Source organism: Sinocyclocheilus grahami, unplaced genomic scaffold (genome assembly GCF_001515645.1).
Source record: "Sinocyclocheilus grahami isolate Dianchi unplaced genomic scaffold, SAMN03320097.WGS_v1.1 scaffold127.1, whole genome shotgun sequence".
NCBI lineage: Eukaryota > Metazoa > Chordata > Actinopteri > Cypriniformes > Cyprinidae > Sinocyclocheilus > Sinocyclocheilus grahami.
Window position 1 is genome coordinate 1,522,712 of NW_015505306.1, and position 16,316 is coordinate 1,539,027.

Genomic DNA, 16,316 nt, shown 5'->3' on the forward strand with positions numbered 1-16,316 from the left:
ACCAGAAATACACATTGAATCCTATTTGATCTGCAGTTCCTCTCCATATCTCCCTCTAATCGAGATTTTTGTAGTCGCTGTCACATTTGTCGTAAAGCCCTTTGTGTTCAGACACCAATGAGACCAGCATTAGGTCGTTAGGTATCAATGTGTGCTCGGCAAGACCATTTTGTGCTTGAGGGCCACCAAGTCGTGTTTTACTGTAAATTCAGCAGCTCCAGGCACGTGAACAAATGCACCAATCTCATTGGTCGGCCAGTTTTTTACGTGGCGCGTCAAACCAAAAAAAACAAGCCCGAGGCGTTTTTAAAAAAAATTACGCTTTTACACCTGCCGTTTTGCGCATCGGTGTGCACACTCACATTGGCACCCTTTGTTTAGTCACGAGAGTGCACAAGCCTTAAAGCTGTACATTTTCTGAAATTTCTAATTCTTAAAATTAAAACCATTCAATACTTTTGATAAATCTAGTTATTTCAGGCAGAAATGATCCAGTTATGTCTTGATCACTAAAATCCTCTTACACCACTTAGTAATTATTAGGGCTGAGTTTTGACACAAATTTCACGATTCGATTCTCATTCACAAGCTTGCGATTTGATTCGATTACCAATTCGATTCAATATCGATTATTTTGGATATATATGAATGAATGAATGAATGATGTATTTATATAGCGCTTTATTGTGTATTGTTGTACACCCAAAGCACTTTACAATCATATGGGGGGTATCTCCTCAACCACCACCAGTGTGCAGCATCCACTTGGATGATTTGGATGACCGGGGTTACACCCCTACTCTTTTACGAGAAGTGCCATGGGATTTTTAATGACCACTGAGAGTCAGGACATCGGTTTAACGTCTCATCCGAAGGACGGTGCTTTTTGACAGTATAGTGCCCCCGTCACTATACTGGGGCGTTAGGACCCACACAGACCACACAAATGGACATATATCACAGGGCTAGGAGTGCAATGAATCGCCTGTGATTTTGAACTCGATTTTGTGTAGCTTGTCAGTGAACTACGGATCTGTGTAGTAAATCCATCTGAAAGCACGTGCTGAGATTTACTACTAATCACAGGAGCGCCTTTACTGAAGAGATGTGCATGAAAATCGCATTTGATTTTTTGCACAGCCCTAATATCAAGATATCTATATTTTTTACCCAGCCCTAGTAATTATTAGCTTTCATTGTAAAATTTCTGTTCTTTACCCACATTGGAAAAAAAAGAAAAGAAAAGATGGACTTACATGTGCAGTGACTTCTGGGCTTTTGCCGCCTCCTCCTTAGAGCTGTAGCAGACGACAGCGTTGCCATGGGGAAGGTTCAGATGGAATGTGATCAGTGGACCGTGCTGCATGCACAGAGTTCGCAAGGTGGAGCCATCAATCTGTAAAACATAGGCATGACTTGTTACCCAAGAAATTATTCTGTTGTAGCTTTATATTTAAAATAACATCTAGGTTTCTACATGGAGCATTTCCTTTAATAAACCATTCATTACAAAATAGTTACTGAGAGTTGGCCATTGAGAATTGTTAACTCGATCATGGTGAAATTGAATTTACATGAGCAGGGGGACTACATTTATATCAAAATGGTTATTAAATTCAACAAAACGCAACCCATTGCCCAATATATAGCTTACAGACTAAGAGAAAGGAAAGTATTTGTGTGCCTGATACTTTACATTAAGCCCAACAGATTTGTTTTTCTTTCAAACTTGTATTGGAAAAAAATATATATTTGTAATTAATGCAAAATGTTTTCTGCTAAAAAATGCTGCAAAAACCAGGCAGTGTGAATGCTATATGACCTGCTAAAATGAGTCAGTGTATTCTAAATCATTATATGTCTTACCTGAGGTGTGAGGTTTTTGAGAACAAGCCAATTAGTTCTCCCTGAGCTGCTGTCACCCCAGCTGGAACCTGTGGACAATGATCATTTCAAGTGTCTCCCATTTCTTTCAATTCTACATCATTTACACTATTAACAGAGTTTATGTAGGCGAAAGGGAATATAACTGTGACTAACCAGAGTTGAATCTGGATTCAGAGCTACCCCAGCCTGCCAGTCTCAGAGAGCTGTTGTCCCAAGATGAGGGCTGTTTCTGGCCAGTCAGGCCAGGTGGGGGGCGGGACGGAGCAGAGATACCTTTTGAGGGGAGAGGAACCTTCCACAGCTCGTGAGCCAAAGAGGTGTTGGTGACTGTGCCAGGAGACCATTTGGAGTCACTGTTTCTGGCTACAGGGAAGAAAAAAAAAGGTAAAGTCAAAGGAGCATATGAGGGTCACATGCCTGCATGGCTATGCCTAAACAACTGCCCACCAACCTGAAGTGCTTTGTGCTGTACTGCTGAGGGAACTATTGTGGTTGGAGGCACGAATGGATGTCCAGGCACTATTTGAAGGCAGCGTGGTGTTAAGTGATGAGGATGGCCCTGGAAGAACAAAAAAAAATAAAATCATTGGCGAAAACACTAATACATACAAATCAGCAAATTACACTAAAGTTTAAACATTTGGGGTCAGTAAGGTTTTTTGTAAAGTTTTTGAAAGAAGTCACTTTTTAAAAGTCGTCTGCATTTAATTAAAAATACAGTAAAAATAGTAATATTGTGAAAAATAATTACAATTTAATACAACTATTAAATTACTAGTCTATTTTACTATATTTTAAAATGTAATTTATTCCTGTGATGACAAAGCTGAATGTTCAGCAGTCATTACTCCAGTCTTCAGTGTCACATGATTCTTCAGAATTCACTCTAATATGCCGATTTTGTGCATAGTAATAATAATTAAAAAAAATGGTATCAATATTGAAAACAGCTGCTTAATATTTTTGTGGAAACAGCAAAACATTTTTACAGGACTCTTTGATGAATACACAGTTCAAAAGAACTGCATTTATTTATTTGTTTTTTAAGTGTAAACGCCTTTTCATTTTGATCAATTTAATGCATCCTTGCTGAATAAAATAATTATTTCACTCAAAAAAAATCTTACTGACCACAAACTTTTGAATGGCAGTATATACTGATATAGCTGGTTTACCAGATTGCTTACCATTGTTCCTGTCCCTGAGGTGATCAACATCCCGGACTGTATTAATGGAGAGACTATTAATCACACTGCCAGGAGTGACAAATGGATCAGTTTCAGGATCAATGTTCGGATATCCTTTCCAGGGCTCACCAGGACGGAACTCTGCCAAACAAACATGACACCGTGAGCTCATTTGTGCTACAATGGTACAGCACCATGCTTGACCATCTGAGCGTCTCTGTAATATTTTGTTTCAATGCCAGATTTGATTGGAACAAGTAAAGCAGAAAGCAAATGGGTCCGAACCTGGTGGCCAGTTGACATTGGGGGAACCATGAGGTGATTTGGCACGGCTGGGCCAGCCATCTCCCACAGAGCCAGGAGGACTGATGGGAGCGTTACCGGCATTGATGAAGTCATATGGACCAAAGGGCGAGTCTTCAAGCCTCAGGCCAGATGTTATAGCACCTATAGTAAAATCACATCCATCAGATTTTTCTCACACTTTCAAAACTGCCTATGAAAACTTTTTTTTGTTGAGAAGTTCAGGGCTTCAAAATTATGACAAAAAACCTTATTGGTGATTATTTTCCTTGATGTTGCATTTATTATTAAATGGAATTAATTTTTTTTGTGTAGGTCAACTGCATGGCATTCTTTATTTACACATCCAAAACTCAAATAATTTACTGCTGTTTTATACATCAGATAATCAATGCGGTCTAAACACTCAACTTCACACTCTTAACAGCAAAAAAATAAATAAATAAATAAACCCAAAATTTAAATCACTATGTCAATTGATTAGAGCTGTCATATTTTTTTTAAATATTAACTGTGCAGCCCTAAGACTGATTATGAAATAAAAAGAAAAGAATATAAAATAGAGAAACCCACCAGATTTGCTGGGGTTTTGATCAAGTGGCGAGTTAACGGAAATGTCCATGGCAGTCCACTTCTTCAGACGGGACTGTGGCTCCTTAAAACCAACACTACCAATGTCGAGGTTGCTTACATTCAAGTTTGAGTTAAAACCTAGAGGGATACAAAGAGATACAACAAATAAAAAAATGTAAATTAAAAAACAAGAAAATACACATTCTGCCAGAAAATGATGTTAACAACATGTTTAGTATCCAGGAATTAGCATAAGCAGCAGGTTTAATAAAAATATAATTTCAACAATTCATTACATTTTTAATTGCACTCAGTACTTTTCCCTCATTAAAGACTTGATAAAGAGTAAAAATAAAGACTTGATAAACAGTTAAATAATTTATTTTGGAGACAGCGTCACAAGTCAACACTTTAGCTTTTGCGTGACAATGTTCATGTGACTATGGCAGTCGCAACAAACAAAAAATTACAGAGTGCACAATTAGGGTTGGGCTGACAGATGATGCCATCGTCCATCGCTGATGGCTGATAGACATCACGATGTTGAGCCGGCATCGCAATCCCCACACCCCCAAATTTTTTTCCTTTAAATACAAAATGCAAGAGGAAATTTTACTGGGGACAACAAAATAGATAGACTGTATTCACCTCTTGCTGGCAGAGAGCTGCTGTCAGGACAGAAGTTCTTTCCTAGCCGAGGGTTGATGGGAGAGCCTGGCACCATGTGGCCATTGCTCAGCGGTGGGGCTAGGAGGCTATGACTTTGACTAATGCCAGCTGGCTGATAGCCTGACATGTCAGAGGCAAACATCGTGTTGGGCTTGGCAGCTTGGTGCAACAAAGAGTCAGTCTGGCCTACATTAAGATGGGGAGGGCACCCACCTAAAGGGAAATTACTGAACAAGGAACTTTGTTCTTTCTGCAGGTCAGAGGCATTGGGGGGCATGAAGTTCTCTATACAGGACTTGAGGCTGGGCTGGTGCAGCGAAGGTGGCTGAGGGGAAGTCTGCTGCTTCATCAGAGAGAGATCGAGATGGCGGGAAGGCTGGATCATCTGCTGGGATGGACCCAGACCACGACCCTACACATTATCACAAATAGAAAATGTCAAGTCAAACGAGCCAAGAAAGGAGGAACTGGCACACATAAATGGGTCTAAGAGATCACAAACCTGTTCCTGTCGGCTGTTAACAGGCATGGCTCTCTGGCTTTGCGCTTTTTGCTGCAAAAGGAGACGCTGAGCCGGCGGGGGGGGGGGGGGGGGGGAGTAAGATGTAAGTATCACAGCGAATGAGGTAACTTATCAGTAAATATCTTCTAGGCTGTTACTTGCAGCAAGATCAATACCTGTAACTGATTAATCTGAGAAAGATGAGACAGCTGGTTGAGCTGGGACAGCTGGTTCAGCATAGCCACCTGCTGTGGGCCAAACAGAGGGTTCAGACCACCATTATTGGGAGAGTACTTCAACAGGGGTGGCGGGACCTGGGAAAAGAGAATGTACACATTTGTTATGAACCTTATGGAAAATATATAAAAATGATCAATTAATCAAAATAAAGATGTGCATGGCTTACATATCTGGTCTACAAATTTAAATGCATCCTGTCTATGGCAGCTACATTGAGAACATTTATTTTAATTAATATATACACTAATTTATTATTATATACAGATTTTATTTAATATTTAAATAATTACATTTAATAATTTATATATATTTTTAGAGGATAAATAGTGGAGCCTCAACAGTGGAACCCTCAATACTTTTAAGTAGGGCTGCACAATTAATCTAAATCAAACAAAATGTGTGATATGGTTGTGATTTAATGAAAAATATATGAATTGAATTCAGTGTAAAGTGCAGCATTGTGTTTTTACATGTGGGAAGCTCATGGTACGGTGTTTTCAGAATTTCAGAGAAACTCAGTTTGCAATACTACTACTACTACTAATAATAATAATAATGTATATAATAATGAAATTTTAGAGTAGTACTATTTCTTTTTTAAGAACACATTCAAATTGTGCAGCCTTACTTTTAAGGGTCAATTTTTATTCATTTCCAGGCCTGGAGTTACACTTTGGAAATTCCCTGATATTTCCAGGGCCACGGGAACCCTGTGCACCACACATCATCATCTTAGAGTAAGCTGGGATTTAAAAACCCAAATGGCATTACCTGAGAGGGAAGTATTGGAGGAGGCACTTGGTTGCGTAGACTGGGCTGAGCAGAGTTCAGAGGTTGTGCTGGAGGCTGCTGGGCATTCCGGTCTTGTGCTGCTGCATTACCGACACCGTACATGTTTACATTCTGTGAAAAAGCATAACACACATGTGAATGAGCATTCAGCAACCCAGTGCATTCACAGCTTCAGCACACAAGGAGCAGCATGCACTAACTCACCTGCCTAACAGAGGCAGAGTTTGGATGGTGAGGCAAGCTGCACTGGTTTGGCAGTGAACTAATTGTAGGGGGAAAGCTGACCTTCTGCATGGAAGCGATTTGTGAGTTTTGGGATTCCTCTGCTACAGAGCTATCATTTACAAGCAATGAAAGCTGAAGCACAATCACAGGCCAAGCAGAGTGAGGTGCAGGACGCAGAGCACAACAGCAGTGAGGAATTGGACAAAGACCAGAAGGAACATCAGGCCACCAGAGAAAGAAACATCAACAGTCACAGAAAAAGAGAGAGAAAGGGCTATGTTAGCATCCTCTTTGGCATCTTTTAGGAACAGGAGAGCTTTCTTAAATTTTAATTAGTTAGGGAGGCAATGGCGAAAATTGGGATAAGAAGAAAGTCTACGACTACTGAAAGAGCTGATTTAAATACCCCATGAAATTGATTGTAGCATTTCCTAATAAAACAGGAAGTTTGGGCTGTCACATCACAGCCATAAACCATGATTTGCTGAATATTTTGGATATGCTTATGAGCACAAAAGTCATCATCAATATTTCTGGCCTGTTTTTCTGGAAGACTGCAAATTTCATGTGTATATAAGGTATTACTTCACTTTTAGAAGCATATAATCTTAGATCTAACAGACATGATCTTATACAGTAGTTCTCAACTGGGGGCCGGTGCCCAGTAGGGGCCTCAGCAAATTTTCAAGGGTGCCCTCAGGAGGACTGAAAATGTTTTTAAAAGACAAAACAAGTTTAAAGATAAGCTAAAACAGTTTAATACACCCTCTTAATAACAGTTCTTAGAAAGATCTTAACTTCAGGAATACTGAAATTTAATTAGAATTAGAATGAATTATTAGGTTATTTACTAATTGTAATCCATGGACACTCCTAGTTTCTGTAAATTAGAAAATGTGTTCTGAAAACATAATAATCATAGCGGATTTACCAGAGGAAACCTATTCATTATGGACAAAGGGGGAGAATAAAAAAGTTAAGATTCACTGGCCTTGAAGCCATAAACCTTCCATTTTTATCATGGGGTCTTCAAGTTGCATTCTCGTCCCATAGAGGGTGCCAAAGTACCCAACAAGCAGGAGTATAAGTGGAGAAAATGAAGGACGGTAAGAAATAACTGACCTTATCCATATAGGGATTACGGTCTATAGGAGAGTCTTTGTGGATCTGGTGGCGTGAAGCAGTATTTTTCCCATACTCTCCGATATTAAAAACGTGCTTGTCAACATCAATGCGCTTGTCTGTCATTCCTGCCGAAGATGAGAAGAATTTATAGATTTTACAAAAACATGCTAATACTCATTGACTACAACAAACATCACTCAGCAATATCAGCACTGGAGGAGAATGTAAATGTGACCTACCTCCTAACATATCCATCTTATTGCTCTTCAGGGAATCTTCTGCAGAATCCCTCTGTAAAATGACAAAGCAGCATCAACATGCTATCTACTAACTTTCTGCTTCATAAAGGATTTGGGGACACATAATATTTAGTATAAACAGGTTTCACAGAAAAGTATAGCAATCAGACTTGATCCTTACAGGGTACATGTTGTTGAGCTGTTTCACAAGCGGATTCATCCATGGAGTATCATCTTGCTTACTGGGTCCTTTGTTAAGCTAATGGAAAGGAGGATAAAAAAATAAATAAGAAAGCAAAATGTACACATATAATTTTGTCCTCGCAATTAGATTAAACCAGGAGTAGGCAAGTTCGGTCCTAGAGAGCCGCAGTCCTGCAGAGTTCAGCTCCAACCCTAATCAGACACACCTGAACAAGCTAATCAATGTCTTCAGGATTACTAAGGCTATAGGCAGGTGAGTTTTTTTTTCAGGGTTGGAGCTGAACTCTGCAGGACTGCGGCTCTCTAGGACTGAACTTGCCTACCCCTGGATTAAACGGTAAATTCAGTGAATGATTCTTTAAGCAGCCCTGCAAGGCGAAATGAGGTCTTAATTATTACCTTTGGAGGCACCTTCTTGTAGGGCCAGTTTCCATGTTGGTTCATTTCCTGTGATAGATTGTTGTTCCACATGCCCATCTCTAATTCCTTTTCCTCCTCCCAGTTGGAGTGCACTGTCATGGACATCTCCTCTCCTCCCCAGTTATCTTGCATAGGTTTGGATCCTAAAAAGTCAAAATAAAACAAATTAAAAATGGAGGGGGAAAAAATTAAATCACTGAACATTATTTCCCCGATATTTACATTGGCAAAAACAAGAAGAAATTAAGTCAAAGAATGAAAAAAAATTAAAGAAAAAGTTCTTTGCCCCAATTGGAGATGGGACGTACCAGACTTGTGCTGTGACTGCTGTCCTATAGCAGCGTTGCCCCAGCTACTGCCTCCTGAGTCTTTCCAGCTGGAACCTGTATTAACAGGCTTTTCCCAAGCAGATGTGCCATTGTCCACAGTGACAGGTGGAGTAGCATGCTCACCCCAGGTAGAGGACTCCATTTTTTGTGGCCCACCATATGGCTCTCCCCACCCTGTGATCACAAAGCAAAAATAAACAAATAAATAAATACTAATGATCAAAGAGCAGTATACAAATGTTATATTGTTCTGCACATAATGTTGTGAAGGCAACAAAAGAGAAAACTACACAATTAAAAGAAGGTATATGACTATTTTGTAAACAAACCCAAATCTGTCAGAGCAAACAAGAATCAAAGTGTAATGCATAAGCTACATGGAAAATAACTATGCAACAACTAATTTGAATCTAAACAAAGTTTTTAACATACTTGACAACCTTACGTCATTTAAAAACTGATTCTATTTAACAAAGACAATGCAATTAATATTTACAAACAAACTTTCCAATGGCCCAAATCCGAACCTTGCATAAACATGCTTATGTAAGCTTTGTTTACTCTGAAGTCCTTCTGATGGATCAGCTTACATTTAACCACTGAGGTTTTTGCACTTTCACCATCCAGCATATGCCCTGAATACTTCCTTCAAAAATAGCCCTGTTCATGTGTGCCCTGCTGCTCAAGTTGCTGCCATATGACTGCACCATCGGTCAGAATGTAATCCAAGCCTGTTTTTCCCTGAGCACAGCTTATCCACAGCCAGTTCTAAATCAAGTAGGATCATTATTTGAACATACACCTTTATATTTTCTGTTCAGCAAATAATAAAAAATAACAGAAAAGGCTGCACTTCTACAATGTATATGCATTCCTCTGCACTGCATAAACACATTTATATATAGACATGCACACACAAACACTTGCTCGTAAATTCAGTGCTGGGAAGTATTAGAGGAAAGGGGTGGGAGGAAAAAGCGCATCCAGGGAAATTCCAAAGGGATGACTTCATGACTAAAGCTAAATATAATGGGTGAGTAATAATTGCCAAGACACTGCCAAAAAGGAAGACACCCACCTGAGCTGCAGTTCTTTTCCTTTGGAGCCATAGAGCTTTGGGCTTGTGGGGGCTGAGAAACAGCCATGCCATCCTGTTCTGCAGCAGTGTCCTTGTTCCACATATTTACGTTGCTGAACTTATACTTGTTGGGATCTCCCCATGCTGAAGTACCATCATCAATCTCCATTCTACGCCTGATGGATTCAGGTGATGGATCTTCCCATCCAGTGGATTCTTCTTTTTTGGAGGCAGCAGGCACTGGGCCTCCCAGCCATCCTGTAGGCTTGTTCTGACCAGGGGCTCCAGTCTGAGAGGTGTTCCCACTCCTGAACATTCCCATGCTGGAATCTTGGGACTTGCCCCACTCTGAAGAGTTGTTCGGTTTTGAATTGTCAACCCAGGTGGGGTTGGAGTGGCTTGGTTTGATTGGCTCGCCCCAGGTTTGGTTTTGATTGTTGGTCTTGTGTGGCTCTCCCCATCCTGTGGTTGGACCACTCTGGTCAGGAGTGTTGGTGCCTCTGCTGCCTCCCCAGGTGTTGCTTGTCCCACACCGCCCAGGCTCACTCCAGCCTGATCCAGAGCGGTCGCTGTCACTGTCCCAGCCACCTGAACCAGACTTCTGGGGCTCCCCCCAATGGTTTCCCTTTGGGCCTTCTCCGCCCCATCCCGGCTTTGCCTTTGGCGCATTATTCCAAGAGGACTTCTCATCCTTGCCGCCATTCCATGACGAACCACCCTTGCTCATTGTAACAGAAGGGGCATCCTCCCACCCACTTTGCCTAACTGGGCCTTTGGTTTCTCCCCAGCCAGTTGAAGGTTTTGATTCAGACCACCCAGATACTGAAGAATCGCTACTTTTGTTGGTGCTGGGTCCATCTCCCCAACCACCTGAGTTAGATGCCTGAGGGGGAGCACTACCCCAGCCTGTCTGTCCATTTCCTGTCTTTTTATCTGAGCTCGAAACATCCCACGCAGTGTTCTGACGGACTGGAGTTTGTCCCCACCCTGTGTTGGACAGCACACTGGGGTCCACGTCAATTGTAGAGAGCGCTGCATTGATCATGCCCTGCTGATTACCCCTCTTTCGGTTGCCACCACGTTGCCCATCCCTCTCACTGTGACCTCCCGAGCTCTCTCCACTTCCTTCACTGCCTGTAGACTTGTTCCATGTGCTACCTTGTGACGTTTGACCAGAGCTCCCTATACCAAGAGCATCATCCTCCAAGGACTTCCATCCATTTGTTCCCTTCCTGCTTCCATTCGTGCTATCATTGGAATGCTGACTGTTGCTGGGCAAAGTGTTCCACTCCCCATTTGAGACCTTAGTGCCAGTGTTTGAAGAGGATGAGGAAGAGGAAGATGAGGAGGAGGAGGCACTGCCCCAGGGGCGAGGGATCCCAGCTGGGCCCACACCATTACCTGCTCCCCAAGACATACTTTGTGAGGTAGCGGGTGCTGAGTCCCAACCTCCTCCACGACTGCCCATCCCGTTATTATTATTCTTTAAAGAAGCAGCACTCGCAGAGGAGCTGTTGGCTCCAGACTGCATTAGAGTTGCATTCACAGTGTCGCCCACAGCTTGGCCTTTAGGGACGGGACATTTGTCTCCAGAGTAATTAGTGCTGGGCGAAACACCCCATGCTGTACCATAAGACCCGCTGTTAATTCCCTCACTGTTGCCATGTTGAGAAATGGAAGTGCCATTAGAGACAGGAGAAATAGGGAGCTGAGGGGAGCCCCCTGTACTCATAGGCCAAGCTCTGTGCCCTGGGGGCTGTTCATTCATCTGCACTGAACCTGTAGAGTTTGGTAAACTAGAGGTCATCGTGTTAGTAGTGTTATTTGGTCCATTAAATTCAGTGTTAAGGTTTTGAGGCTGCCCACTTGGAACCTTGTTTGTACCATTGACTTCAGCTTCAGACATATTTTCCTGCAGGCATCCCCAGGACATCTTAGAGTTGATACTCTGCATGCTGGGTGTTTGACCTATGGTGCTTTGTTGAGTGTTGGTGCCACCATTTCCATTCCCCACAGGCCCATGGGGGTTGGGCCCAGTGTTCTGAAGAACGGGCCAGGCACCATGGTTGACATTTGGGTTCAAAGTGCTTGGATTTATACCTACATTGGTTGAGGAACCTTGGGTACCCCATGCATTTATTTTGCCATGGCTGCTTTCTGCCAGCTTGGTGCTGGGGCCCTCACCGGAGCCTTGACATGTGCTTAGCATCGAGCCATTGGATACACCCCAAGGCCCCTTAACACTCCCATTACCCACATTATTGCTGCCATTTGCAACCATGAAATGAGAACCTTGTCTATTGCCATTGTTGTCGCCACCAGTGCTCCCAGACGCCATCAAACTAAGATTTTTTTCTGACCCAGAGCTGGAGGCAGAGTCAGCATCCATACATTCTGAGGCCAACTCTGAGTCACTACCAGTGATGGAGGGCCATAGTTCCTTATCTACAATAACTTTTCCCCAGTTGCTGTTTGAGTCGCTGCAAGGTGAGCTAGAGCTCCATGGTGAATTTTCATACTGAGGCTCCAGACCAGCATGTTCCAAACCTGTAAAAGCAAAAAGGTCAAATCAGTTCAGATAGCAAACATTGAAAAATAAAAAAATTAAATTAAAAAAAACATCTGTAAACACTGTCTGTTTTAATTTTTTGGTAAATAAGAGTGTAGTGACTGGTCCACACCAGCGGACGATATAGTCTGTTTATTCCAAGCGCACACTCGTCTGTCGCTTTAAACACTCAAGCTCCTTATAGCAGGATTGATTCTGATTGGCTGTCATTTTTTTTTTATTGTTCATCAGCTGGAAAAATCGTTCTGAAAGTGATTCCAATGATATCATTTCTCTGTGCCTTTATCGTTATAGCTGTGGTGTGGACTCTGTTATTCTTTAATATTGAGAACGATTTTTAGAACTATATCTTTATCGTTATCTTTACAGTTATCTTCCTTGGTGTGAACAGGCCTTAGGACTAAAACATATAATAAAGCAAACTTGCATATAAAAATAAAATATAAATACATCCCATTATAACGTCCTGATTTAGTTCCACTGGCTCCATACAATTAAATATCCTTGTACTTTAAAATGACCAACTGTAATACACACAGTGCAAATAAAACCCAACCTAAAACCCAAGCCAAATGTTGTACATGAATAATATGCTGAAAATAGTAACATTTGGTAGACTTTGTTTAGAATTTATAGCAACTTGCCCATTTATGGATTACGCAACAATGGCTAACTGCCCATTGGCCCTGTATCTGTCCTGCTGAGAGGTGTCTCACTCAAGCCAGACTGAAACAGTAGTAGATCTGCCACCATTTTAAATTATTTGAAAAATGGATTAAAAAAAATAAATAAATATGCTTATACTTTAAATGACAAAGTATTTTTCACAAATAAACATTTAATAAAAAAATTAGGGATGCATTGTATTGGCTGCCGATATTTATCGGCCAATTTTTCCTCAATTTACAACCATCGGCATATCGGCTATATAAGGAAAAAGGTCGATATAACAAACCGATGGTTTATTAATTAACTGCGTGAAGACACTGAGCTGTATAATGTCTGTTGCATACTCCTAGCGCTGCTGTCTGCACTTTAATGCTAATCAAATAACAAAAGACAAAAGACTTTCATAACTTTCATAAATGTAGCGGACCTCATCTGAATGATGACCAAAACTTTACTGATGTTAAGTTTATTGCGTCCTTTTTCACTCCAAACAAAAATCACCGTAAGTGCTAAACAAAACATAGCACGAGAAGTGCACATTAAACTCACTCTTTCAGCTGCATTATCAACAGTAAACAAATATATACAGATCTCATGCCTTTTCAGGGGGTGCTTAATAAACTGACAAACTTTAAATCCGTGCTTTCATTACCCATATAACGTTAGCTCCGACGTAGACTAGAAAACCCGTCAAAATAAGAGTCCCGCCTTAGTAAAGTAGATCTCATACATATTTAAACTTACAAAAATATTAAAATGTATACAAAAACAAATTAGAAGATTAATCATAATAAAGTCTGTTACAATAAAGGATTCATATGTATTTAATTTATACAGTGAAGTGTTATTTTACGTTTGTTTACTTTATTTCTGTACCTGAAAACTGTTAAACCTACCTAAAAAGCAGTTTATTTAATATGCATCTTTGTTCTGTTGTATTTGTGTAGGCCTGCTGAATGTTAAATGGATCCAATCCATGTTCATTAGAAATTATTTGATGATGGAGCAATAAAACTGCTAGTATAATTTAATGCAGGTGTTTTTGAACTTTGCAGATTTAAAACATGATCAAAATACTATCCATTTTGATGCCAAAATTTCAAAGACGAGAGGAAGTGACAAATATCGGTATCGGTCAATAAGTGTTTGTTAAAAACAGTATAGGCTCCAAAACATCCTATCGGTGCATCCCGAATAAAAATATAATTAAAAAGGAAGTAAACACTGTAACGAACAGGGCACTCCGTATTCTAGGAAGTTTGTGTGCATTGGGAATCACATTTTTTCAAATAAAGCCAAGGGAACACTCATTTTACATTTACAGCATACAGTGGAAATTACATCAATATGACATTGGGCAAAAGCATGAAGCACAGCATAATTTGAAATCACAAGTTCAAAGTTTGTCGATCACGCGTCTCAGTGAAGCTGAACTCTCCTCCTGTCCACATTCAATTCGCACGGACCGACCGTCATGCAGAGTACACGCAATCGTGCAGGATACAAATGCACACTTCATAAGATCTCACAGCTAGATTCGATTAAGTTTGCAAGGTTTTTGAAATTAGATGTTCATTAGTCATTTAAAGATTTGTTTAAATGATAAAAATGTGTATTTGCTGAATGCTAACGGAAAACGAGAAAGTATTATAATGTTTGCCTTTCTATTACTAACAATATAAAAGCAATCGTTATAATACTATTTTGTATACATTTTAATGACAAAAGACTTTCATAACTTTCATAAATGTAGCGGACCTCATCTGAATGATGACCAAAACTTTACTGATGTTAAGTTTATTGCGTCCTTTTTCACTCCAAACAAAAATCACCGTAAGTGCTAAACAAAACATAGCACGAGAAGTGCACATTAAACTCACTCTTTCAGCTGCATTATCAACAGTAAACAAATATATACAGATCTCATGCCTTTTCAGGGGGTGCTTAATAAACTGACAAACTTTAAATCCGTGCTTTCATTACCCATATAACGTTAGCTCCGACGTAGACTAGAAAACCCGTCAAAATAAGAGTCCCGCCTTAGTAAAGTAGATCTCATACATATTTAAACTTACAAAAATATTAAAATGTATACAAAAACAAATTAGAAGATTAATCATAATAAAGTCTGTTACAATAAAGGATGCATATGGATTTAATTTATACAGTGAAGTGTTATTTTACGTTTGTTTACTTTATTTCTGTACCTGAAAACTGTTAAACCTACCTAAAAAGCAGTTTATTTAATATGCATCTTTGTTCTGTTGTATTTGTGTAGGCCTGCTGAATGTTAAATGGATCCAATCCATGTTCATTAGAAATTATTTGATGATGGAGCAATAAAACTGCTAGTATAATTTAATGCAGGTGTTTTTGAACTTTGCGGATTTAAAACATGATCAAAATACTATCCATTTTGATGCCAAAATTTCAAAGACGAGAGGAAGTGACAAATATCGGTATCGGTCAATAAGTGTTTGTTAAAAACAGTATAGGCTCCAAAACATCCTATCGGTGCATCCCGAATAAAAATATAATTAAAAAGGAAGTAAACACTGTAACGAACAGGGCACTCCGTATTCTAGGAAGTTTGTGTGCATTGGGAATCACATTTTTTCAAATAAAGCCAAGGGAACACTCATTTTACATTTACAGCATACAGTGGAAATTACATCAATATGACATTGGGCAAAAGCATGAAGCACAGCATAATTTGAAATCACAAGTTCAAAGTTTGTCGATCACGCGTCTCAGTGAAGCTGAACTCTCCTCCTGTCCACATTCAATTCGCACGGACCGACCGTCATGCAGAGTACACGCAATCGTGCAGGATACAAATGCACACTTCATAAGATCTCACAGCTAGATTCGATTAAGTTTGCAAGGTTTTTGAAATTAGATGTTCATTAGTCATTTAAAGATTTGTTTAAATGATAAAAATGTGTATTTGCTGAATGCTAACGGAAAACGAGAAAGTATTATAATGTTTGCCTTTCTATTACTAACAATATAAAAGCAATCGTTATAATACTATTTTGTATACATTTTAATTCCTTTGTTTAACAGTTCTATCTGATTATTAGACAGACTTCCGTCCGTGGACAGAACTGTTAACGATAACATCGGCGAACAAGAGGGAGAATGTGAGCACTGTGTTTTCACGCGCTGCTGTTCTCAGCGCCATCAAAATAAAAGTCCCGCCACGATCGCATCGGCCAAACAGAAAAATGTATCAGCCAATGCCGATATTTGAAAAATGCCAAGTATCGGCCTACATATCAGTCGACCACTACCTTGGACACCAC

At 40.1% G+C, this 16,316-nt stretch overlaps 1 protein-coding gene across 1 annotated transcript in view; it reads right to left on the bottom strand.

The window, feature by feature from the left end:
* Positions 1-16,316, bottom strand: part of LOC107590441 (trinucleotide repeat-containing gene 6A protein-like) — a 41,570-nt gene that overhangs the window by 2,751 nt on the left and 22,503 nt on the right. Inside the window, exons 5-22 of the mRNA XM_016279183.1 lie at positions 9,774-12,320; positions 8,675-8,869; positions 8,346-8,509; positions 7,924-8,001; positions 7,743-7,794; positions 7,501-7,628; positions 6,358-6,510; positions 6,133-6,264; positions 5,298-5,435; positions 5,122-5,187; positions 4,599-5,031; positions 3,951-4,088; positions 3,360-3,521; positions 3,075-3,215; positions 2,339-2,446; positions 2,041-2,250; positions 1,867-1,934; positions 1,257-1,396 (exon numbers count right to left, since the gene is read on the bottom strand). Coding sequence (XP_016134669.1) covers positions 1,257-1,396; positions 1,867-1,934; positions 2,041-2,250; positions 2,339-2,446; positions 3,075-3,215; positions 3,360-3,521; positions 3,951-4,088; positions 4,599-5,031; positions 5,122-5,187; positions 5,298-5,435; positions 6,133-6,264; positions 6,358-6,510; positions 7,501-7,628; positions 7,743-7,794; positions 7,924-8,001; positions 8,346-8,509; positions 8,675-8,869; positions 9,774-12,320 — 5,053 coding nt within the window. The remainder of the gene's footprint in view (positions 1-1,256; positions 1,397-1,866; positions 1,935-2,040; positions 2,251-2,338; positions 2,447-3,074; positions 3,216-3,359; positions 3,522-3,950; positions 4,089-4,598; positions 5,032-5,121; positions 5,188-5,297; positions 5,436-6,132; positions 6,265-6,357; positions 6,511-7,500; positions 7,629-7,742; positions 7,795-7,923; positions 8,002-8,345; positions 8,510-8,674; positions 8,870-9,773; positions 12,321-16,316) is intronic.